This window comes from Geotrypetes seraphini, chromosome 2 (genome assembly GCF_902459505.1).
Source record: "Geotrypetes seraphini chromosome 2, aGeoSer1.1, whole genome shotgun sequence".
NCBI classification, from domain to species: domain Eukaryota; kingdom Metazoa; phylum Chordata; class Amphibia; order Gymnophiona; family Dermophiidae; genus Geotrypetes; species Geotrypetes seraphini.
Genome location: NC_047085.1, coordinates 398,992,281 through 399,018,887, shown reverse-complemented (window position 1 = coordinate 399,018,887; position 26,607 = coordinate 398,992,281). Strand labels below are relative to the sequence as shown.

The window sequence follows — 26,607 nt, the reverse complement described above, 5'->3', positions numbered from 1 at the left end:
CGCACCTTTTTAGTGCACGCTAGCCAAAAAACAACCTCCTGCTCAAGAAGAGACGGTAGCTGATAGCGCGGCCAGAAATTAGCGTGCACTATTACGCGTGTTAAATCGCTAACGCGGCTTCATAAAAGGAGCCCATAGTCTCAAAATCCAATCCCTAAAATAATTCAAGGTAAAAGTCACAAGTAATGTAGAAAGGCTAGCAGTGCCTCCTTAGAAGATTTATGATGATTATTATGTATTCTATAAATAGTCCTGTGTAATACTAACAATATCTGTAACATGCTTAAAAGTCCACCATAGGAAAATTTGTGGGGATATAAGAAGGTAACATAACCCTTTTAATTCCATGCACGCAATGCTCCCCTTTCTGTATATCAAACATCAGTAAAGCAGAACACAGTATAGATATAGATTTGATAATTGCCTATGAAGTGTGGTATTCTGGAAGAGATGATGTAACAAATCTTCAATGCTTTGGTCTTCCATAATAGAATTTCCAGCTAATGGATACAACAATCTGGCCTTCACAACAGATGAAAAACCATCACAAAATGACATGCCCAAGAAAAACAAGAAAAAGTAAGGGATTTACTTATTTACGCAAAAACACTTATTTTTTTGGCTTTTTGAGTATGTATCCCCAATTTACCTTCCAGTTTTGTAATCATCTTTTCAGGAAAGAAAAAGTAAATAAAGAGAAAGCAAAGCTGGTTGGAATGCTCCAGCTGGTAAGTGATGCTGTTTTTATTTCTTAGCATTTTTACCTACAAAACCCATTTTAGTATTGAGGTGAAAGCATTTTATAATAATCATACAAGCATGGTTATCAATAAAAGCAATACACACAGGAATTGCTACAGCCCGTTAAGCATACTATAGGTTAGGCATTACTTTGAAAAGAAAACTATATCTGCATATCTTTTCTTGTGGTGACCATATGTTCCAACAAAGAATTGCAACATTTGCGGATTTCACAAGATGGAAAGAACCATCCCCTAAAACCTCTCTTCCTTCCTTTATAAATTTATTTTTATCTGATGAACTCAGAGTAGCATTATCCTTGCAATACCTAAAGACTGCTTCAGTTGCTGCCCTGTGTCATAGAGGTTGCCTTTTCTCCAGTACACCTCACTCAGGTCATGGAGGTGTGTTGGGCTGTTTACTTGTGTAGATATTCACCTCTTCATCCACATCAGTCTGGCTGTTTTTCTTTCTTCAAAAGTCCACTCCATTCGTCTATTCACTCCGCTACCTTTCCAAGTAGCAGTCAATTACTGACCCCCTGATAAGTCTCTTTCTTCCTTTCTCAGCGACTTTGACTCTTGGCTTTCCTCCTTTCTTGAACCTTCATCTCCTTCCTTTATTTTTGGTGATTTTTAACAATCATGCTAATGATCCCTCTGACTTTTGTGTTTCTAGGTTTCTAACCTTTAACATCCTTGCTCAGTCTTCAGATGTGCTCCACTACTACTCGCTAAAATGGTCACTGCCTTGATCTTCAAATCTTTTCCAGATGCTCCATCACAAATTTCTCCACCACAGTTCTTTCTCTCTGACCTTCTGATAACATCCTTCTCCTCAGACCTGGCCAAATTCCACCAATACATAGCGGAATCTTCAGGCTATTGACCCTTGCACTTTCTCCACCACTGTTTCATACCTTCTCTTAACTACTGCTACACAAATCTGTCAATGAGGCCATCTCCTCCTATAATACCATTCTCTCTTCTGCTCTATATACCCTTACTCCCCCTCCCCCAAGGCGTGCCAACCCCAGCCTGGGCAGACTTCAAAAATCCGCTATTTACGTTCTTGTTCCGGGTCTGCAGAATGTCTTTGGTTCAAATCCCTCCTCACACTGACTTCATTCATTTCAAATTCCTCCTGACCTCCTTCCATTCTGCTCTTTCAATTGCCAATTATACCCATCTAACTAACTCGCTTGACTTCAACATTTATTGTCTCTTTGCCACACAGAACTCTCTACTCAGAGTGCCCTTATCGCCAACCCCTCCATTACTTTCCCCCAGACTATTGCTGAGTACTTCTATGACAAGATTCAGAAGATTAACCTTAAGTTCTCAACCAAGTCACTTCCACCTCTCCTTCCACCATCCTACTCTTGTCAACCCTCCATTGGCCCCTGCCGTCTTTTCTTCCTTTCCTGAAATCACTGAAGAGGAAAGTACACATCTTTCACATCCTCAATCTATAATTTTCCACTGCTCTAACTGTCCCTGATGTCTTCAAACATGCCGTAATTACACCTAAAAAAACTTTCACTGGACCCTACCTGCCCCTCCAACTATCACACCTTCTCCCTCTTCCATTTCTTATCCAAGTTACTTGAACGCACTGTTCATTGCCATTGCCTTAACTTTCTGTCGTCCTGAGTTATTCTTGACTTACTTCAATCAAGGAGGTTGATTTAAGAGTGATATTAAAAATACAGGAAAAATTAGAACTACAAAATGTGTAATTTTGTGTTTCCTTTTTCAGTTTGCTTATGCTGATTGTTTGGATAAAGTTTTAATGACTGTGGGCTTGATCTGTGCAGTAGCTAATGGTGTTGCACTTCCACTTATGATCATTGTTTTTGGTGAAATGACTGACAGCTTTGTTCAAAGTGGTGTACAAGAATATAATTCATCAGGTGCGTATTAATTTGATAGCAAAGTGAAAACATTTTTCTAAAGCTGCTCGGACGCATATGGGGCCAGATTCATGACAGCTTTTTATCTCTATGAGAAAGTACCTCATGAATTAGAGCTTAATCTAAACATGAACTGCATCAAAGGGAATTGTTTGTGGGGTTGTGGGGTTTTTTTTTTGTTTTTTTTTTAAATCTACAAATGTTTAAAAATAAACATTTGTGGTATCTCGTCTTGGCCTGTAGAATTATGGTTTTATGCATTCAAGTTAGTGGTTTAAAGTTGCCCCTGCACACAAATATATAAAGGGAAGGCACTCAGAAAACATCCTGTCCTCTGTTCATACGTTCACCTCGCATTACTGTCTGGATGCTTTCTCCAGATGTGATGGCCATTTCGGCCAATCTGTTTTGCAAAATCTATTCTCCTGAATTGCCAACTCTCCCTCCATCCCATTATAGTTAGCTTGGAGGTCACCCACATGTAAGGAATATGCTGCCTGCTTGTCCTGGGATGAAATAGGAAAAAAACCTCCCAAACCCCAAGACTAGAAAATGATTAGGGGAAAGAGACAAAGACCAACTGAAACTTGAAAAAATAATAATAACCAAGATTAATAAATATTAATTAAAGCAGGAGAGCCCTCAGTCACACAGCCACCGCTGGAAAATCCAGAGTGTAGCTGTCGCGAGGTTACACCCAAAAGAGTGTTAACTGCGGAACATCCCTGGGCTCTCTCCACATGAGAAGTGATTAACTAGTGCAACAAAAAAGTGCAATGCGTGTGAAAAATAATCCACTCTACACTGAAACATGTGTACCCCCCAAAACCCCTATGTACTGCCATATAAGTGGCACCTGCAGCCATAAGGGCTATTGAGGTGGTAGACAGGTGGGTCTAGTAGATTCTGGGGTGTTTTGGGGGCTCACCATGACCTATAAGATTGTTATGGTGAGATGTGTATGTGGCACCCTTTTTGTGAAGTTCACAGCAGTGCTCTGTAAGGTACCCCACTACTCTGGTGCAGTGTTTGGGTATTCAGTCCATCACTTTGCTGACCCCGTCCACGCCAAAGGTCTTTTACTAGGCGTTTTTGACTTGGATGAAATTTTGGACAAAAATGGGGTATAAATATAGACGACTTAGCGGTCTGGACAATCAGACGGCTGGACGTACAGTTAGATGATTTTTGGGAGAAAAAAAATATTTTGGATGTAAATTTTGAAAATGGACTTTTTCCATTGACTTTGGGCGACTGGTGACTTGGGCCCAAAACGTATTTAGACATATCTTTTGATTATGACCCTCTACGCCTTTGTTTCTTGATGATAAATTGTTAGCCTTTAATAGTTAGGTCCCCCTATTATTCTGTTACCCTCCCAGTTTTTCTGTAAGCTTGTTCTCAGAATCTGTGTTTATTCTTCTGTTACTTGCCCTGAGCTTTCTGGGAGGACAGGAAAATAAATCAAAATGAATAAATAAATTAAGTGGGTATTGGCCTTGTAATTCGTAAATGTCTGTTTCTACACAAACAGCATATTTTTATACACAGAAAAGGATTAAAAAATTTTTTTTTCTTTGTCATTGTTAAACTATTCCTATTTCATTTTGTAGCCAACATGTCGTCTGAATGTGTCGGAATTCCACATATGGACATAGAAGGTCAAATGACAAGGTAAGGATTTTTGCTTTTTATTTTCATGTTCTTTAGTATCAGAATTATCCTTTCTATCATTAAAGCTCCAGAGTCTCTTTGCTGCTCTTTCAAGTTGGTTTTTTTCCTTTACCCCTTAATAAGAACAAAGATGTGTATGTGTTTGGGGATGAGGGTGGGGAGGAGCTCATATCCTGACTATTATGTTTAGATGTAGGAATCTATTTCATTGTTGGCTTACATTGGGAATGTGCTATGAAAACACCTCTTGTTCATTCTCAGAAAGAATAAAATCTAAGTTACTGGACAATTATCTATGGAGAGGCATTTTTTTAAAGAATGTCTAAGTTGGAATTGGATTCAAAAATATCACTCCAAAACAAAAGCACCACGCAAGCCAAGAAAGCTAGCTTATTACTTAAGCGAAAGAAAAGCCTCAGACAAATGGAGAGGTGTACCCACACTCTTCCACCAAAGCGTCATAGGCAAAAACTTTCGCACAAATTTAAAGTTAGCAGTTGGGAGCCAAAAATAGCCAAGAATGATTAATGGTAAAAACCACTGAACACAAACAGGCCAGGTTTGGTGGTTTTTACCATTAATCATTCTTGGCTATTTTTTGCTCCCACCTGTTAACTTTAAACTTGTGCGAAAGTTTTTTGCCTATGACGCTTTGGTGGAAGAGTGTGGGTACACCTCTCCGTTTGTCTGAGGCTTTTCTTTCGCTTAAGTAATAAGCTAGCTTTCATGGCTTGTGTGGTGCTTTTTGTTTTGGAGTGATATTTTGAATCTTTGTACTATACTTCCCTCCATTCCTCCCTGTTTTTTAAGTTGGAATTGGGACATAACATCCTGTTCATAACATCCAAAATAAAAACCCGTCCGTCTCGGTCATTTTCAAACAGAGGAAAAATGTTGGGATTTCCTGTTTGACAATATGTGCAAAGGATGTTCTTTGAAAAGGTCCAAAATGATTAGCCATGTTCCAAAATGAAATGACCAAAATATGAACATCAAAAAAACAGGCACAAAAATGGCCACACGGATCCCTCCAGAACAGAGGGGTAAGGTGTGTGTGTTCTAGTAGTCAGTGAAGTGGACTTTTATACAATGGGACCCAGATACAGATCTCACCTTTTATTCCTTTATAAGTTGTTGTGGGCCCTCTAGGAACAGATAAAAATGAACTGTACCTAAAGGTATGTCACTACAATAGCTATCATGTTTGCATATTGCTTTTAAATTTAGGGTATTGTACGCCTGCCTCAGGGGTCAAACATGCATTGACAAAGATGTTGTTAATAATACCAACAACACTCATAAACAGGCTTTGTGGACGCTTCATTCTTGCTGGTATAATCTTAATATTTATAACCAGATGAAGGCTTAATTATCTGAATCCTCCCTTTTTTTTAAAAATTGTATTCATTGTATAAATTGCTAGTTTTATAGTATCTTATATGTTAGTTCTTATTTTAGTATTATGTTTAATTATATGTCACTTTTATATATTGTAATTCGCTTAGAAACAATTTTAATTAAGCGATTAATCAAATATAAATAAAACTTGAAACTTGAAAAATAACTTTCAGATTAGTTTTATAGTTGTAACCAAATCAGTGATTTATATATATATATATATATATATATATATATATACTATTAAAAATACATAGTTCACCTTGCAATAATTTCATAATTATTATTTTTCTCTGGTTTAATAAGTTAAGCATTCATATTTGAACAACTTTTCTGCTGTACTTTATTGAAAGGAGAAAAATAATCTTTACCTTTAATAGCAATTTAAATAGTTTTATTTAATCAGAACAATAATATAGTATTTATTCTTGTATTTGTGTAAACATCCTTGTTAACTGATCTGGTTAAACAAAATATCTTTAAAAAACACTTAGGGCTAGATTCACTAAGCAAGCCGATAGTGTACTGTAGAAAGATTTACGGTAGACTAATCAGTTACATAAACAAGTTACATGCCTGTTAGTTTTTCTAGGGAATACCCTAATATCTCTGCCAGGTCCAAATTTCTTTGTCTATTTATACGACACAAGACCCAGGCTAATGAGAAATACTTTTATTATGAAAATAGAAAAATATAATTCACAAGCCAGCAGCAATATCTAAATATTGTTCACAAAATATCCGATTACATATATGAAACTCAGTACATAAATCACAACACACTTGCTAGATAACTAAGTAAAATTACTTCTTACACACACTAAACAATTCTTTATAAATAATAATTATTCCTGATTAGCAGCAAACTATTACAGATTATCACCGAGGGTAGCTTTACAAGCCTTATCCTTTATCACAATTGGATGCACTTATCTGACCCCAGCTTAAAGATAATAAAATTCCGTATCCTCACCATTCAATTAGACCTCAGCACAAAATTAGGTGAAATGGAAAAATGTCTCCTCAGCTTAGCAGATGTAGAAATCCTTTGGTTACAGGAACAAGTGTTCGTCAGCCACTGGTAAAGCTGTAATTTATCGGCAGCAAAAGTTTCCTTGAGGTGATGGAATTCAGATCTGTTTCAGGTCCGATCCACTCTCTCTCAGGCAGAGAGTCACATGAGGTAACTGTTCAGGTCTTAATTATTTTAAAAGAGATGCGTGCAGAACACATGTGATGAGATGTGAGTTCACCCACACCTAAAACACAGACTAATTCTAATTAGCACCTTTTCACTTGGATCACGTCAGAGGACTTTCTCGGACCAATCCAGAAACAGAACTTACATGAATAGCCTTTCTGTATAAAGTCTCATACAGGCTGGGAGACACAGGCGCCATTCGAGATAAGCACAGCATAGGAGTATAACTCCCCCAAGATTCACACAGTCTAAGCATGAAGGCATACATGGATGTCCTTGACTAGAATACCATTCTGGTACATACCCAGAATGCATCAGGCAGAAACAGCAAGGTTCTCTTCTTGCAAGGTTCATGCTGGAAAGATTTCTTGCAAACAATGGTTCAGGCTTGATGTCAGAGAGGCCTAACCTTCAGGTGCAAATAAGGAAACACCTCTACAGTACCGATTGGTTTGCGAGCCCTTTGCGACCTGATTTTGCTCCGGCCCAATTCACTAAAGTGTTTAGTGATCCCCTCTCGATCTGTGCATGCAAATGAGGGAAATGGCATGCAAAATTGGGAGAGCAGTGATTCACTAAAGTTTCATGTTTATTTAAAAATTTGATTTGATTGCAAAAAAAATAATCCGATGCGATTTACAAACAACTATAAAATTGGGGAAAAAGAAAAACACATTGATCAAACCAGACAGTTAATACAACTTTTGACCAACCAAACACAGAAGGTAAAAAGAAAAAAAAGGATTAAATATAATTTATAAACAAATGAAAAGGGAATAGGTAATGAAACAATAGGATGGGGAAAAGGTTACCCGCTCAATTTTCACTTAACATCATTATTAGTCCGCTAAAAAGTATCCTGAATTTATAAAATTTAAATAACTCAATTAAAAGCATCCTTAAAAAGCCAGCTTTTCAGGAGACTATTAAACTTACTAAGTAATTTTTCTTCCCTTATATTAATTGGGAGCGAATTCCAGATTTGAGGAGCCTTGACGGAGAAGATTGTGTCTCTCCTTGAATAAATGAGGCTTAGACAAGGAGCTAACACCGATTGGGCTTGCCGATCAGAAAAGAAGCGACTGGTCTTCAGCAGTTATCCGCTGGTTATCCGGAAAACCTAATTGGCTGCATATGAAGTGGAGGAATAACTAGTGTTTAGAACAGTGAGTTGAGAACCAAAGAATTTAGGGTTTAAATCTCAAGCAGTCCCCAGAGACTCTGAATGAAACCAATTGGTCAGAGCATCAACCTCATACATGCACTTTAGAAAGCTTCTACAAACACACCTCGAAATTCAGCAATCCACCCTAGGTCTTTTAAGATATGTTCTCCATTATTATCGCTCCTTCCATTCTAAGTTGTAGCTCACTGACATTGGTCACCTCTACCGCTTTGAAAATTTCTTCTCTCTGTAAAGATCTGTTTTATTATCACATTGTAAATTCCTCTTGTTATCTGCCTGCCAATTTATGTTGTAGTTTGCTGACTCTTCTGAGCCTTACCTCTCTTGTAAACTGCTTAGAACTGAAAGGCTTTTGCGGTATATAAATAAAAAGTTGTGTTAGGTTATGAAAATCAGTTTTCACTTAGCTTAGGTGCCAGTAGGCGCTGTTTATAGAATATGGGCCTATGTGCATAAGTGTGCATTTATCTGCACAACTTAGCAGTGTTCCCTCTAAGCGGGGGGGGTGTTGTGAGCAAACTTTTTTCACTGTGAGCTAAAAATATCGGGCGCCAGCAAGTTATGAGCCAAATAAATATGTTGTCAAAGTTGCTGATACATGAGGACGAGGAATTCAAAGGAATTTTAGGCCTACACGCTAAATTAAATAACGTTAAATAATATTTTTAAGAACACAGAAATTGTAGGGATGAAATGATATCTTAATAAATGTTTTACAACAAATGTAGTTATGTCTGTTACATCCATATGTGTAAACTGTAAATTAAAAACAGTCCAGAAGACAATACGTTTGATGCTTTCAATTTCTAGACCAGTGTTTTTCAACCTTTTTTGGGCAAAGGCACACTTGTTTCATGAAAAAAATCACGAGGCACACCACCATTAGAAAATGTTAAAAAATTTAACTCTCTGCCTATATTGACTATATATAAAGTAATTCTCTTGAATAGGAATCAAATAAACACAAAGAAAGTATTTTATAATTACTTTATTATGAAATAAAAATTATAAAAATTATAAAATACTTTATTCAGTGCGAAACCTGGGCCTGTTTGGCTGAACACAAAGCTGATATTCTGGCTGGAATGGAAGAAAGACACACACGTAGCTCTTCGTCAACAGCTCTCAGTCTCTCTCTGTATTTGGTTTTTATAGCATACAAAAATAGACAAATATACCCTCCATCCTTTTTATTAAACCACAATAGCAGTTTTTAGCGCAGGGAGCTGCGCTGAATGCCCAGCACTGCTCTTGACGCTCATAGGCTCCCTGCGCTAAAAACCACTATTGCGGTTTAGTAAAAGGGGACCATATTGTAAAATATAGACAGCAGATATAAATTCAGAACTGTGCATAGTAAGTGAAGGGAAGTTTTCATCTCTGGGAATTTACCCAGTTAACTATTAAGTTATTTGGGCAAATTCCTTTGAAAACTGTGGTAATACTGCCTCCACTTTGCTAAATTTAAAATAAAATCATTTTTCCTACCTTGTCTGGTGATTTCTGGTTGCACTTTCTTCTTCTGACTGTGCATCCAATCTTTCTTCCCTTCTATCAGCCTGTATGCTTTCTCTCCTCCACACCTCATTCCCTCCCCCAACTTTTTCTTCCTCTCTCCCTGACCTTTCTTTCTTTTTTTCTGTTTCTCTTCTTTCCTTCTGTTTCCCTGCCTGCCCCCTTTCTTTCTTTCTCCCAGCCTCCTGTCCAGCAGTAACTCTCTTCCCTTCCTCCCCTCCCAGCAGCATCTCTCCGTCTCCCTCTCCAGTAGCAGCTGTCCCTTTTTTTTCCTTGCCCAGCAGCTTCCCAGATTCCTTTCCCTCCTCCCCTCCCAGAAGCATCTCTCCGTCTCCTTCTCCCTCTCCAGTAGCAGCTGTCCCTTTTTTTCCTAGCCCAGCAGCTTCCCAGATTCCTTTCCCTCCTCCCCTCCCAGAAGCATCTCTCCTTCTTCTCCTTATCCAGTAGCAGCTGTCCCTTTTTTTCCTTGCCCAGCAGCTTCCCAGATTCCTTTCCCTCCTCCCCTCCCAGAAGCATCTCTCCTTCTTCTCCCTCTCCAGTAGCAGCTGTCCTTTTTTTTCCTGGCCCAGCAGCTTCCCAGATTCCTTTCCCTCCTCCCCTCCCAGAAGCATCTCTCCGTCTCCTTCTCCCTCTCCAGTAGCAGCTGTCCCTTTTTTTCCTAGCCCAGCAGCTTCCCAGATTCCTTTCCCTCCTCCCCTCCCAGAAGCATCTCTCCTTCTTCTCCCTCTCCAGTAGCAGCTGTCCCTTTTTTTCCTAGCCCAGCAGCTTCCCAGATTCCTTTCCCTCCTCCCCTCCCAGAAGCATCTCTCCTTCTTCTCCCTCTCCAGTAGCAGCTGTCCTTTTTTTTCCTGGCCCAGCAGCTTCCCAGATTCCTTTCCCTCCTCCCCTCCCAGATGCATCTCTCCTTCTCCTTCTCCCTCTCCAGTAGCAGCTGTCCCTTTTTTTTCCTGGCCCAGCAGCTTCCCAGATTCCTTTCCCTCCTCCCCTCCCAGAAGCATCTCTCCTTCTCCCTTTCCAGTAGCAGCTGTCCCTTTTTTCCCCTGCCCAGCAGCTTCCCAGACTGATAGTGGTTTTCTCCCCTCCCAGCAGCTCTTCTTACTTCCCAGCGCAGCGATTCACGAAGGCAGCCTCGGGTCCTTTGTTGTGTCGCGCCGCCTCTGAGGAAAGAGGAAGTTGCATCATCAGAGGCAGCCGCGACTCAGCAAAAGCCCCGAGGCTGCCTTCGTGAATCGCTGCGCTGGGAAGTAAAGGAGAGCTGCAGAGAGGGGAGAAAGCCACTGTCGGAGGCTCCCCAAGATCTCTCCGGCCCAGCGCACGCTTCCGATGCTGATCTTGCAGAAGTTCAAATGAGTCAATCTTGCCGGTCCTGCGCTGTGACGAGAAACTTGTGCGCTGCGACCTAATATTTTGTGCGCCAGCGCACGCCAGCGCAGCTTAGCGGGAACACTGTACAAGTGCTAGTGTTCTATGAAATTCAGTATACATGTGGTGACCAAATTTAGGTGCCCTGCTGAAGAATGAGGGGGGGGGGGGTTAGTCCCTTGCTCCAAAGAAAGAGAGCTCATCTCTCTGGCCGAGTCTCCTACCCTCTTCTGCCCTTTAAAACCACGGGCTGGCAATTTTTACTGAATACATAAAAAAGGAATTATTCCTTTTTTATATATTCTATATAATTGCCAGCCTGTGGTTTTAACCTGCCCCCCCCCTTCACTGATGCCCCTGCCAAACATAAGGCAGGAAGGATGCTATCTCCCTCCTACCATCGCAAACGCCACCTGGCCGGGCCTGGCCCAGCCCACCTCCCTCCCTGTAGTAGGCTATCCAGCTGTCCCTAGTTGGCCCACAATCAAGTTTTTGTACCTGTGGCAATGTATAGTTAAATGACTTGTCTAGGATCACAAGGAGCCACAGTAGAAACTGAAGCCACATGTTCAGGTTTTCAGTTCACTGTCCTAGCCATTAAACGATCACGCTACAAAACGGACCAATGTAAAAATCCTAGTGGGTGTGGGATTCCTCAAAAGAATGGCTGGGCAAGTGTCTATGATATAGGTTGACTTGGAACACCTCTGCAACAGCAAACTGATTTCTGCCAATGTAATCTGATCAAATTCAGATTATAGTATATCAACGGGAACACCTTGGTACTCTGCAAGAAACAGGTGAACAATTTACCCCTCGCAGCGAACATCTGAGTTGATTAGCTATATCAGACAAATATGAAGCAAGATCATTTTGATCAAATTCAGATTATAGTATATCAATGGGAACACCTTGGTCCTCTGCAAGAAACAGGTGAACAATTTATCCCTCGCAGTGAACATCTGAGTTGATTAGCTATATCAGACAAATATGAAGCAAAATCATTTTGATCCAAAAGACCTGAAGAACCAGAAATGGTTATAAGAACCTTGACCAATTTTAAGACATCCTCTGGTCAGAAAACTAGTAACAACCAAGTCAGCGTAATATTATTTCTTAGCCATAGATGTTGCATTTTTTTTATACAGCCTTATCCATGTTATTACCTGACTTGCTCCAGGCTCTCTCCCACCTATAGCACTCCTGCTTATCAGAAATTTAATGTGGGGGATACCAAGGACAGAGTTTGGTTTTCATGGATCATTTCTCAACCAAAGTTTCTTGAGACTACAAAATTCCAAACAAGAAATGTGGCTACAAGGCATTTGTATGCATGCTTCATAGAATACAGCCGAGCACTCTGCTAGCACTTATGGCCCAGATTCTTTAAATGGCACAGTTGTGGGAAGCTGCTGATTGCACGTCAATTGTGCAACGGTGCCATTTAGAGAACCGAGCCTCCGGCAAACGTAAGTGCTGAATTGTAGAAACATAGAAAAATATAGAAACATAGAAAATGACGGCAGAAAAGGGCCATGGCCCACCAAGTCTGCCCACTCTAATGACCCACCCACCCTAATTTCTTCCATGAAGAGATCCCACATGCTTATCCCATTTTTTCTTAAAATCTGGCACACTGCTGGCCTCGATTACCTGCAGTGGAAGATCATTCCAATGATCAACCACCCTTTCAGTGAAGAAATACTTCCTGGTGTCGCCATGAAGTTTCCCACCCCTGATTCTCAACAGATGCCCTCTTGTTGCCGTGAGTCCTTTAAGAAAAAAGATATCATCTTCCACCTCGATATTGCCCGTGACATATTTGAACGTCTCAATCATGTCTTCCCCTCTTTCTGCGCTCCTCGAGTGAGTATAGCTGCAACTTACCCAGCCGTTTCTCATACGGGAGATCCTTGAGTCCCGAGACCATCCTGGTGGCCATTCGCTGAACTGACTCAACTCTCAGCACATCTTTTTTGGTAATGTTGCCTCCAGAATTGTACACAATATTCCAGATGAGATCTCACCATGGATCTGTACAATGGCATAATGACTTCCGGCTTTCGGCTGACGAAACGTCTACGGATACAACCCATCATTTGTCTAGCCTTGGATGAAGCTTTCTCCACTTGATTGGCCGTCTTCCGTGTCTTCACTAATGATTACCCCCAAGTCTTGTTCTGCTGTAGTCCTTGCTAAGGTCTCACCATTTAGGGTGTAAGATCTGCATGGATTTCTGCTGCCAAGGTGCATGACCTTACACTTTTTGGCATTGAAACTTAATTGCCAAGTCGTGGACCAATGTTCCAGTAAGAGTAGGTCCTGCGTCATACTGTCTGGCACTGTGCTATTGCCCACTATGTTGCATAGTTTGGCGTTATCGGCGAATAATGTAATTTTACCTCGAAGCTCCTGAACCAGATCGCTTACGAAGATGTTAAATAGGATCGGGCCAAGACCGAGCCCTGCGGCACCCCACTGATCACCTCCGAAATTTCGGAGAGGGTACCGTTCACCACCACACTCTGAAGTCTACCTCTAAGCCAGTCTTTAACCCATGCAGTTAATGTTACACCTAATCCCATCGAAGTAATCTTGCTCAATAACCTGCGGTGTGGGACGCTATCAAAAGCCCAGTGTTTTCAAGGCTTATTTTTCCTCTGCCTACCTTTGATGTGAATCGCGCTGTTGTAGGCGCTTTTATGACTCCTAACGCCACTTCCAGAATTAGCCATGTGTACAGTGGTATTAGTTGCTTTAAAGCGCCTACAGAGGCCCACTTCCAGTGCTGGTTTTGTATTTGTATGTGCGTAATGGTGTGTATGGGGATATAAGTCTGATGGCTCTGCTCTGTGCACTCAAATCCTGCCATCCCTTATCTCTGGCATTACCCTGTGTTATGTAGGGCACTATTGGTGAGCTTCAGTTGTAAATACTGTAGAGAAGAATGGTTCTCAGCTCAGTCCTTAGGACACACCCAACCACTGATGGATGTGTCCAAAGTGAATCTGTATGAGATAAAGAGTTGCATACGCTGGTTATCCGGAAAACCTAATTGGCTGCATATGAAGTGGAGGAATAACTAGTGTTTAGAACAGTGAGTTGAGAACCAAAGAAGTTAGGGTTCAAATCCCAAGCCGCCTCCAGAGACTCTGAATGGAACCAACTGGTCAGAGCATCAACCTCATACATGCACTTTTTAGAAAGCTCCTACAAACACACCTCGAAATTCAGCAATCCACCTTAGGTCTCCTAGGATATGTTCTCCATTATTATCGCTCCTTCCATTCTAAGTTGTAGCTCACTGACATTGGTCACCTCTACCGCTTTGAAAATTTCTTCTCTCTGTAAAGATCTGTTTTATTATTACATTGTAAATTCCTCTGTTATCTGCCTGCCAATTTATGTTGTAGTTTGCTGACTCTTCTGAGCCTTACCTCTCTTGTAAACTGCTTAGAACTGAAAGGCTTTTTCGGTATATAAATAAAAAGTTGTGTTAGGTTATGAAAATCAGTTTTCACTTAGCTTAGGTGCCAGTAGGCGCTGTTTATAGAATATGGGCCTGTGTGCATTTATCTGCGCAAGTGCTAGTGTTCTATGAAATTCAGCATACATGTGGTCAAATTTAGGCGCCCTGCTAAAGAATGAGGGGGGGGGGGGGTTTAGTCCCTTACTCCAAAGAAAGAGAGCTCATCTCTTGAGAAATATGGATAGCAATTCTCCATGCCTGTGCACTCTTCAAATTCAGACTTTTTCCTTGGCATGACTCTGGCTGAGCAGTCAACATCCCTGCTCCCAGGTTATTTTATCCATTCCTTTTCTTTCAGTAGGGAATCCCTGAGATTATGGAATCTAGTTCTTCCTTTAGTTCTAACCTTTCTCTATCTACAGTACAGTAGCTGGCCGTGGCTGTGTTCTCTCCCTTCCCCCCCCCCCCACCTACTCCTAGATGTCTCAAACTGAAATATCCCTCATTACCTTTATGAGGTGGCCTAGTGGCTAGAACAAGCTAAGACCCAGTACAGCTAGGGTTCAAATCTTGGATTTGCCACATACACTTCTTGCGACTTTGGGCAAATCATGTTCTCATATTGCCTCAAAAGACCATTTTGACCAGGGCTATTCAATTCTGGTCCTCAAGGTCTTACAGGCAGGCCAAGTTTTCAGGAAATCCACACTGAATATGCATGAGAGAGATTTGTATGCACTGCCGGCTTGGTAGGCAAATCTCTCTCATGTATTTCATTGTGAATTTCCTGAAAACCTGGTCTGCCTTGTGGACCCCAAGGCCCTGGCTTAGACTAAGCTTTTCAGGCAGGATATATTCCCCCAGATGATGTATGAGGATGGTTTGAAAAGTTTGGTAAAAAGGCAAGTTAAATAACGTAGTCTCCATCGAGGGTTACACACTTTGTCCAGCAAGTTTACAGTTTCTTTCATATTGTAGGAAAAATAGCTTTTGAAAAAAAACTGGAAACTTGTTGGACTGTGTGTAACTCTCGAAAACTGGAAACTTGTTGGACTGTGTGTAACCCTTGATGGAGACTGTTATTTAACGTGCTTTTTTTTTTTTTTTTAACCAAACTTTTCAAACCACCTTTGTATATGATGCCCCTGAGATGTGTGGGTAACTTAATTGCTCAATGAACAATTAAATATCAATAATGTGATAAGAATCAATTATTCATATTAATGTGTACCAGTTAGTATAAGCGCTCATACGAACTTAACGCTAGCATTCTATAATGACAACTACACACAGTATTGCCATTTTAGAATTGGCACTAACGACCAAGCCCAAATTTTGACACCCTTGAGTGAACTGAGCCCTATATAACTGGTTAAGCTAGTGTTCTATAAACAAAAGTGGGTACCTATGTTTCCCAATAGAATAGGCTCCTTTTTGGTACCCTGTTATCGAATTGCACTGGTAGTCTCCAAAAGGCCCTCACTGTTACAGATGAGTTATAAGCGGCTTAATCTCATTCCATGATAAGCCTGACAAAGTTCCTATAATGTAGTACATCTTAATGTGTCCAGCGATACCCTACCCAAAAGCATGAAGTCTTACATCACCTTATTTTCACTAGTGTTTATCTTCTAAAGTGCAGCATATCATCATGTTCTCAACTGTATAAAGCAAAATAGTCCTATTTTTTTCCATGTGTAGAATTTCGAAGCAATAAATTATAACAAATCGCTGCATTTCTCATCTATTTTTCTGTCATGCCATTGATTTACATAAAACCTACTTTTTTGTTTTTGTCCTGTGAAATAGGTTTGCATACTACTTTGTTGGAATTGGTTTTGCCGTATTGGTATTAAGTACAATACAAGTCTGGACGTTTCTGCTCGCTGCTACAAGACAAACGCAAAGAATTCGCCACAACTTTTTTTATGCAGTCCTCCACCAGGAGATGACCTGGTTTGACACAAACCAGATTGGAACTCTGAACACCAGATTGACAGAGTAAGAATGTTATTAACAATTGACCTGCTACTGTGATCAAAATCTAAACAATTCTTATGCTGATAGAAACAGGGTTATCCAAGTTTCTTTTCAGCAGTGGACCACATGAACAGAAACCTGGGTGTGTATGAACCACATGAATATTGAACTGACTTTGAAATTAAAACTGTATTTTACTCTTTTGTGAATAAAAGCCTCAGGCCAGTTAGTTGCATTATGGAGCCAGCAAAGCAACAGTAACTAGGGATTAATCCTGTCCCATTACCAACTAGGTGTTTTATTTTAAAAATGTCTTCTCTGCTTAATGCCTAAGCGAATTACAGTATAAACATACATATTCAAAAACATACAAACATGATCTCCAGACGCCTCTCCACCAGTCCTAAAGAAATCTGCTAAAAGCAGCATACACTAATAAAAATTTGCTCTTTACAGAGCTCTAAAAACAGTTCTAGCATTACCCGGCTATTAAAAAGCTTTGACAAATAAATATGTCTTCAATTGTACAGGGATAGGCGAAGGTATGTGCAAGTTTTTTTGTTTTTTATTTTTTTCATTTTGCTGGAGGTGGCTTTACAAAATTGCACTTGTTAAAAAAGGAAGGCCTGCAGATGTGTGCTCTTTTGAAAGCAGGATATAAAGCAGGCTGGGGTTGTTTCTGTGCAAGGAAGATTTGGAGACAAGCCTTCAGTCCTGTTCTTACATCAAATGGTCAATAATGTGAATATCACCAAGACTGGCAATGTATTTTCTGCAATGCAGGAGCAATCCTTACTGCAGATATCTGTAAAATGCAGTTGTGAGTTACACAGCTGAGTGAATACTGCAGTAACTAAAGTGCATGACAGGGAAGAGATGAAGGGCTAGCTCCGCTCACTTGGAAGACAACTGAAGATCAGGGAGGTGAAGGTGGCCTTCTCCGAGATCCTCCCAGTACCAAGAGCGGATGGAAAGAGACAAGGGGAATTGCAAGCTATTAACGCCTGGATGAGACGATGGTGCGAAGAAGAAAGCTTTGACTTCGTGCGCAACTGGACGGCATTCTGGGGAAAAAGCAAGTACTACAGAAAGGATGGACTACACCTCAACAAGGAAGGAGCAAGAGTATTGGCAGGCAACATGAAGAAGGCCATCGAGAAGGCTTTAAACTAACAAATAGGGGAAAGCCGACAGTCGACCACCAGTCGATGGCACGGACGACAGGATGCCCCGATGAAGAAACCATGGGCTACTACTCATACACAGGAGGGTACGACCTCACAGCAAATAAGGAAGACAAGGCAGGAAGGGACAACTCAGACACAGGAGGGGATGACCGTACACCAAACAAGGGAGACAACACTGGAGCGGTTAAGGAAACCGTGAAAGAAACAGTAGAGACAGTAAAGAGTAGGAAGTCCAAAAAGGTAACACGAAGAGAACTCAAATGTATGTATACGAATGCTAGAAGTCTAGGAAACAAAATGGGGGAACTAGAGACAATAGCAAGACATGATAAGTTGGAAATCATTTGCATAACAGAAACATGGTGGAATGAAGAAAACAAATGGGACACAGTGCTACAGGGATACAAACTATATAGAAGAGATCGAGTAGGGCAGAAAGGTGGAGGTATTGCCCTATATGTTCAGGAAGGAGTAGAATCTGTTGAAGTGGCTACGACGGAAATGAAAGAGAAGCTAGAGTCCCTCTGGATCAAGATTCTTGGCCAAAACAGCGCAGACACAAAAATTGGCCTTTACTATCGTCCCCCAGGACAGGCGGAGGAAACTGACTCAGAAATGATAGAGGAAATCAAACAAGAATGCAAGACGGGCAATGTAATAATATTGGGAGACTTCAATTTCCCGAGGATAGACTGGAAACTAGGAACCGCCAACTGCGGCAAGGAGGCCAAGTTCCTGGAGGCGCTAGGGGATTGCTTCCTGGAACAAATGGTAAAAGAGCCGACAAGAGGCAACGCCACCCTGGACTTGGTACTAAATGGCCTCACGGGTCCGACAAAAGAAGTAGAAGTTACGGTACCGCTGGGGACGAGCGATCACAATGTGATCAGCTTTAAGCTTGACATCGGGAATAGAAAACATGCCAAAGCCTTAACCAAAACCTTAAACTTTAAAAAGGGCAAATACGATCACATGAGAGCCATGGTGAAAAAACGACTCAAGAAAAAGGTGGACAAACTTGAAACGGTAGACCAGGCATGGTCCCTACTGAAAAATACTATCACAGAAGCACAAAATCTCCACATTCCGAGGATCTCCAAAGAGGGGAGAACAAAAGGTAAGGGAGAACCGGCATGGCTTACCAGAAAGGTGAGGGAAGCCATAAAAGAAAAGAAGGACTCTTTCAAAAAATGGAAACACATGAAAACAACCGAAGCATGGAAAAAACATAAAGATGATCAGAAGAAATGTCACAAGGCGGTGAGAGATGCCAAAAAGGACTATGAGGAAAAAATAGCGCAAGAGGCCAAAAACTTCAAACCCTTCTTTAGATACGTGAAAGGGAAAAAACCCACAAAAGAGGCGGTGGGACCCCTGGACGACCAGGGAAGAAAAGGGTACATCAAAGAGGATAAACAAATTGCAGACAAACTAAATTCCTTCTTTGCGTCCGTCTTTACGGAGGAGGATACCGCAAAAATACCAGAAGCAGTGAAAGTGTTTAGTGGAGTAATAGAAGACAGCCTCACCACAGTTGAAGTGGAGTTGGACCAGATATACTACCAGATCGACAAACTTAAAAGTGACAAATCCCCTGGACCGGATGGAATTCACCCGAGAGTTTTAAAGGAATTGAAGGTTGAAATTGGAGAGCTATTGCAAAAACTTGCCAATCTGACAATCAGAACTGGACAGATACCAGAAGACTGGAAGATAGCGAACGTCACGCCAATTTTCAAAAAAGGATCGAGAGGGGAACCGGGCAACTACAGACCTGTGAGCCTTACATCTGTCCCTGGAAAGATGGTTGAAGCACTGATCAAGGATAGCATAGTCCGGCACCTAGATACACACGACTTGATGAAACCCAGTCAACATGGGTTCAGGAAAGGGAAATCATGTTTAACGAATTTACTTCAATTTTTTGAGACCGTGAACAAGCAAATTGATAGTGGAATGCCGGTGGACATAATATATTTGGACTTCCAGAAGGCGTTCGACAAAGTTCCACATGAAAGACTTCTCAGGAAACTACAAAGCCATGGAATAGAGGGAGATATACACAGGTGGATAGGCAAATGGCTGGAAAACAGAAAGCAGAGAGTGGGCATAAATGGGAAGTTCTCAGACTGGGAGAAAGTGACTAGTGGTGTGCCCCAGGGCTCGGTTCTTGGGCCGATCCTATTTAATATTTACATCAATGACCTGGAAGAAGGAGTATCCAGTGAGATCATTAAGTTTGCAGATGACACAAAGCTATGCCGGGCAATCAGATCGCAGGAGGATAGCGAGGAACTCCAGAGCGACTTGTATCAGTTAGAGAAATGGGCAGAGCAATGGCAGATGAAGTTCAACGTGGAGAAATGCAAAGTAATGCATTTAGGTAGTAAGAATAAGGAACACGAGTATAGAATGTCAGGCGCAACTCTGGGTAAGAGCGAACAAGAAAATGACCTGGGTGTACTGATAGATAGGACCCTGAAGCTGTTGGCACAATGCGCGGCAGCGGCAAAGAAAGCAAACAGAATGTTAGGCACGAGTAGATCGGAGAAAGTCATAATGCCGCTTTATAGAGCAATGGTCAGACCGCACTTGGAATACTGTGTCCAACATTGGTCTCCCAACCTAAAGAAGGATATAAAACTGCTGGAGAGGGTGCAGAGACGAGCAACGAAGCTGATAAGAGGTATGGAGAACTTGGAATATGAGGAACGACTCAAGAAACTGGGACTGTTCTCCCTTGAGAAGAGGAGGCTGCGAGGGGACATGATCGAGACTTTCAAAATGCTGAAAGGCATCGATAAAATAGAGCAGGAAAATAAATTATTTACATTGTCCAACGCGACACGGACAAGAGGACATGGTTTGAAGCTAAGGGGGGACAAGTCCAGGACAAATGCCAGGAAGTTCCGCTTTACACAGCGAGTGGTAGACGCCTGGAATGCTCTCCCAAAGGAGGTTATTAAGGAATCCACTGTGCTGGGATTCAAAGGCAAATTAGATGCACATCTCCTTACGAGAGGCATAGAGGGATATGGGCCTCCGCGTGTGCGGATCGCCGGACTCGATGGACCATGGGTCTGATCCGGAGATGGCAGTTCTTATGTTCTTATGCATCTAAAAATGCATATTAAAGGGTTTTTAAATGCACGTTAGTGGGAGAGTATGGTGCAGCCTCAGCACCCTGAGGTTGTGGGTTCAAACCCACACTGCTCCTTGTGACCCTGGGCAAGTCACTTAATCCCCCCCATTGCCCAGGTACATTAGATAGATTGTGAGCCCACTGGGACAGACGCAAAAATGCTTGAGTACCTGAATAAATTCATGTAAACAGTTCTGAGCTCCCCTGAGAGAATGGTATAGAAAATTGAATGAATAAATAAATAAACCCTGTAAATATATATAAAAAAATGTATAATGTGAACATTTCAAAAATTAAATTATATAAGTAAAGGGGGAAGGGGGACCTGATCTTGATGTGGTCCACTTCTGGATTTGAATCCCCAGGGCCTCTTCCCTCTTCCCCCCCCTTCACTGAACTCTTATTTCTTCCCAGTCCTCTCCCCACATTGCTCTCAGTACATACACATATACTTCTTTGATGGAGCAAGTTCTCTTTGGGGGGGGGGAGGTTGGAGGGATTTCTCTCCAGGACCCTGGCACTGGCATAGAAATCACTCCCAAAGAACTCAAATTGAAGTGGATTGCTCCAGCTCTCTATACTGCAAAACAGTTACAGTTCTGAAGTAATTTTTCAGTCCTGAGCTTGAACAGCATTGCATAAATACTGTAAAGCCCCCCATGCTGTTCCTCTGTCCTTAGGGTTACCATATGTCTGGGAAAACCCGGACATGTCCTCCTTTTTAGAAGACTGTCCAGTGGCCAGATTGTTTTTTTAAATGGGAAGTCTGAGTTTTTAACCGGCTCTCCCAACTCTCCCATCTAACTCCTCCCCGGCAGATGTAATTCAATATTCAGGCAGCCGGTGTCAGCAACGAGGTGAGCCTGCTGCCACAGGCCTGCCCCGGAAGCCGCCTCTTCAGCGACTTCCTGTTCCCATGTAGGCAGGCCTGCAGAGAGGCAGCTTCTGAGACAGACAGGTGGCAGCAGGCTCATCTCATTGCTGCTACCGGCTGCCTGAATATTGAATTACAGCTGCCAGAGAGGAGGTAGGTGGGGGAGTCAGGAGGTTGAGGGGAAGCGGCATCAGAAGTTGGAGGAGGTAGGGGAGGGGGCCTGGAGAAATAGCATAGAAGGGGGTAGGGAAGGCTGGAGAAAAGAGCATGGAGTAGGGTAGTGCTGGATGGGAAGGGAGAGACAGGAACAGCAGGAGAGGAGGTTGGAAAGAGAGAAAGATTTGTGGGGATGGAAAAAGAAAGAAAGAAAGGAGAGGGGGTTAAAAGGAGAGAGAGAAAACAAAAAAAGCATGTATAGAGCAGGGGTAGGGAACTCCAGTCCTCGAGAATTTCCCCAATGAATATGCAGTGAAAGCAGTGCATGCAAATAGATCTCATGCACATTCATTGGGGAAATCCTGAAAACCCGACTGGAATACAGCTCTCGAGGACTGGAGTTCCCTACCCCTGGTATAGAGGATGGAAAGGGGGCCAAGAAAATGGCTGAAAGGTAGGTGGGGTGGGGGGATCATGTGTCCTCTTTTTTTTTTTTTTTTTTGTCTCCACAAATATGATAACCCTATCTCTCTTTGTCTGCAATCCCTTTAGTAATAATTAGTCTTTTAGGGCAATGGGTCTCCCGAGTTCCCTTCAGAGTACACACTTTAGAGATAAAAAGGTTCCTTCTCCTTCTCTGAATGAGGCTGCTTCTTTCTTGGTACTATCAGATTGAGGGTTAATCAGCTGTTCCACTCTATCGAACAACAGCCAGAGGGATGGGTAAAATCTCTTGCTCTGTCATATTCACATGGGTCAAGGGAATCTTTGCAGAAGACCAACACATTAGAAAGCCCATGAGCTGATATACACATTTCGTTGAGGCATCTAACACCACATGACACTACTAGGAAATCTCACAGAAATATGATACAGGATATCCATCCTCACTGAATGCATATGGCCTTGAATGCTGAAGAAGCAATAAATTTTGAGTATAATGTGAATCCTCAGTGTGAGGTAGTGAGCTCTGAGAAGCAATCACCCTAAAGGGGGAAAGCCTCAGTGCTCTACTAGGCCAGAGTTGGCCAGCTTGAGAATCTTTCTCACAATTTTGGCTGCATACCATCATAGAATTTCACTTGTGTGCATGTGAAAGCATGTGTTTAAACTGTGACAAAAGTGAGTCAAATTAAATATTCAACAGCAACAGATTATATTTGTGAGAAAAGCCCCCCAGATAAATCAGCCAAAAATATTGGGAAATGCAAGATAAATAAAAATCATGAGAGCTGAACTTTAGTTAAAAAAACAAAAAAGTGTCTTCAGTTCCACAGAGAAGACCACCATTTTGTGGTGGTCTATATGACTCTTTTCGTATGTAAAACAATTCCAGTTTGACCCAGCTTGTTCAGGGGAGAAAAAAACCCCCTTCCTCAGACCTTAAATTCATCTAAAGTAGATAGCATTAAGTCGTGACGCCGCTGCTCTGATGAAAGTCTATTGTTTCCAGCTGAGGGGAAATGTCAGAGGGAACATAGCACTTTATGTAAAAAGACGCACAAGAGTCACTCAGCATGAGGAAAGCGTGGTTACCAAAAGTAAATGAAATTAATTATTCACTTGTGTTGAGATACTGCTAAACATGCTGAAATGTATGTATATATATATAAACTCTCATTAAATATGTAATTTAGTCATTTCAGAGTCTCATATCGCTCATGTACATTCGGGAGAGAGATGACATGTCACACAATTACTGTCATAAACTAGTACGAGCGATTTGAACAACTATTAATTAGATGATGATCCATTCAATAAAGTCGTTCAATCCTTGAGGTTTGACTGTATTATGTTCAAAAAAACTCAATAATTTATTACTTCTTCAGCATTCAAGGACATGTACATTTCAGTGAGGATAGCCCTCTTGTGATTTTTTTGATCTACTAGGAAACCACCACATGTTCTCACTAGGGGTATCTTGCCTTGTAAAAGGGCAAACAAGTACCTTTGCAGGCATCCTAGAAAAGACAATGGTTCAACCAGATGGTATGTCCAGAATGCAGGAGAATACAGTATTGGTGAGGATCCTGCAAGAGTTATTATATGTACAAAATGTAGTACTATAATTTTCTTCATGTACCATGCTCATATCTCCATTAATATTACACATGTAATATTTCCAATAAAAGCTAAAATGATTGAGATGCTTTCTGAGATGCCAGTAATGTTGTGAGATGTCGGTTGTTTTTTGCTTAGGAAAAATACAGGAAGAGAAAGCTTTGAAATATCATGGCACGGATATAGACACACACATGTTCTGCCCCCCAAAACACATTTTGCCCCAACCTTCTATAACACATAGGATTGAAAGTGTTCTCTAACTCAACAGCATCATGTCTTTCCTTGCTCTGTGTATGTGGTTTTTTGGGGGTATTTTTACATTACATTACATTACATTTGTGATTTCTATTCCGCCTGTGCCTTGCGGTTCTAAACGGATTACAGTTAAAAGAGATCAGGACATTACCGAGAGAATTACATTACAACGATTTAAGTAAATTACATGTTGTGGTATAGAAATACAAGTATAAGATATCTGGATTTATCGATAGAATAACTTGACAGGGTTCAAGTAGTTACAAGGTTCAGTGGGGAAAACAATATAGGCAACTAAAGAATGGTACCTAATTTTGAAGGAATCAGTTAAGTGGATACCTAAGGGAGATGCTTATTTAGGAGAAGGTTAAATAGATACCTAAGGGAGGTGCTTATTTAGGAGTTTGGATATTTTTGGTAAATGAGTTTCAAGGGGATGACTAGTGTGTTATTTGCTGGGGAGAGTGCATGTGCGATTGGGGAGGGGAATATTAAGTAAGGACGTGTTTTTTGAAAAGAAATGTTTTGATTTCTTTCCGAAACACTTTGATGTCTGTTGTTTTGATCATCAGTTTGGTGATGGTGGGGTCAATTTTTGCTGCCTGAGTTGCTAGAAAATTTTTCTGTTTATATATCTACTAAGGATCTAGATTAATTTTCTTTTTTTTCTTAGTGACATTAATACTATACATGATGGTCTTGGAGACAAGATTTGTATATTTATACAATTTTTTTCAACCTTCGTGGCTGGCATTGTCATTGGATTTATATATGGTTGGAAACTGACTTTGGTGATCATGTCTGTCAGTCCTCTTCTTGCTCTATCGGCAGCAGTTTGGTCAAAAGTAAGTACAAACAGCAAAAATGTTTATACAAAAGTAACACAAATAATCAAAAGTAGATTTTCACCTGTTTGATTAAAAATATAAGAGAAATCGGTGACAACGAAAAACATACCTACATATATAAGGCTTGGCTGCCTTTTCATATAGTGTCTATATACCATGATGTAAAGAACTCCTCTCCATTCACACCTGCAAAGCCTGCACTGGTTTTCATGCTTCTGGTTGCCCTCCTAATAAGTCCTCCTGTAAGGAGCCACCTAGATTTAGGCCCACTACAAGCTATTCAGTAAATATGGTACACAGTAATATTTAATGGTGTATATTTTGCACATGGGTGGGGTTTGGACAGGGTGTATATGTAGATTATGGAATACTATAATGCACTGGTGGTCTTATGCAATCTCGGAGTGAGCATTTTCACCAGTTGTATAGCTTTTGTAAATACTTGTGCCTAAAATACAGCATGTGTGTATGATCCGTTATCATTCTATAAAGAAAAGTAGGTGCCTACATTTTATTCTAGAATAACCTCCAAAAAGGCACATTCTTAGCCCCTTAAAAAGGCATCCCTTTAAGGAGTTACTCTAAACAATTATATAACACTGCATCTATATAGAGGAGCCCAGAGGGCACCTTATTGCTGCATATTTTATAAAGGAAAGCAGGTACCTACTTTTTCTTATAGAATCCTAGGTGCTCAAGTGTTGCCACTTATTCTTCTAGTGACTAGTTTTGGGAAATATGCACATAACATACAGAACTCCTCACCCATGATACCACCCATGTGTTTACCCTCCCGCAAATGACATGCTATGGAAGATATGCATGTACTTATAGTATAGTGCTTAGTCAGAATATTGGTATATTTGGGTGTATGCGCTCATACATTAATTTATGTTTGTTTATTATCATTTGTTATACCACATCACCATATTACAGACCTGAATTATATTAAATAATAATAAGAACTTTGTACAAAAGCTGTTATGTATTCTAAACATTTACATGTCCAATGCTGGGTAAATGTCGACACCTACTTTATAGATTGCGCTTTTCATCTTACCAGGCAAATATATGGAGGTCCCGATATTCAAGACCAACAAAAAATGCAGGAAAAAATGCAAAGCAAAAAACAAAACTGCAGTGTAATGTACAAGGTATAGGATTTTAATAAAAAGTCATAAAAACATATATAGCAAACATAAGTCTGGTCCGAACCACAAGAATACTACAACCAGGTTTTTATGTATGCTATATATGTTTTTATGACTTTTTATTAAAATCCTGCTCCTTGCACATTACACTGCTGTTTTGGTTTTGGTCCCAATATTCAGTCAACAGCAGTTGGTTGTTTTTAAGCCACTGACTGTCATGGGCTGAATTAAGCCTGCTTAATCAATGCAGGGCCATGTGCAGCCTCTGACACTTAGGGGGAAATTCTATAAATGGCATCTAAAAAGATAGACGCCTATCTCTTGTCAATCACACTTAGGCGCCTATTACAGAATCTCACCTAACTTAAAACTTAGGCACCTATAATGTAGGCCTTTAAAACCCTGACCTATATTACAGGTGCTTTAAGTTCTTCTCCACCCCTAAACATGCCGAGTTTGGTGTTAGGGCTCCTCTCTTTTGTAGAATCGTGC

The 26,607-nt window shown here is 40.9% G+C and overlaps 1 protein-coding gene across 10 annotated transcripts in view; it reads left to right on the top strand.

Moving 5' to 3' along the window:
• Positions 1-26,607, top strand: part of LOC117354083 (ATP-dependent translocase ABCB1-like) — a 161,561-nt gene that overhangs the window by 35,169 nt on the left and 99,785 nt on the right. For all 10 annotated transcript variants that reach the window (XM_033930918.1, XM_033930916.1, XM_033930912.1 and 7 more), the window contains 6 exons: positions 492-579; positions 677-728; positions 2,500-2,653; positions 4,267-4,327; positions 16,268-16,459; positions 24,790-24,961. In XM_033930918.1, coding sequence (XP_033786809.1) covers positions 492-579; positions 677-728; positions 2,500-2,653; positions 4,267-4,327; positions 16,268-16,459; positions 24,790-24,961 — 719 coding nt within the window. The remainder of the gene's footprint in view (positions 1-491; positions 580-676; positions 729-2,499; positions 2,654-4,266; positions 4,328-16,267; positions 16,460-24,789; positions 24,962-26,607) is intronic.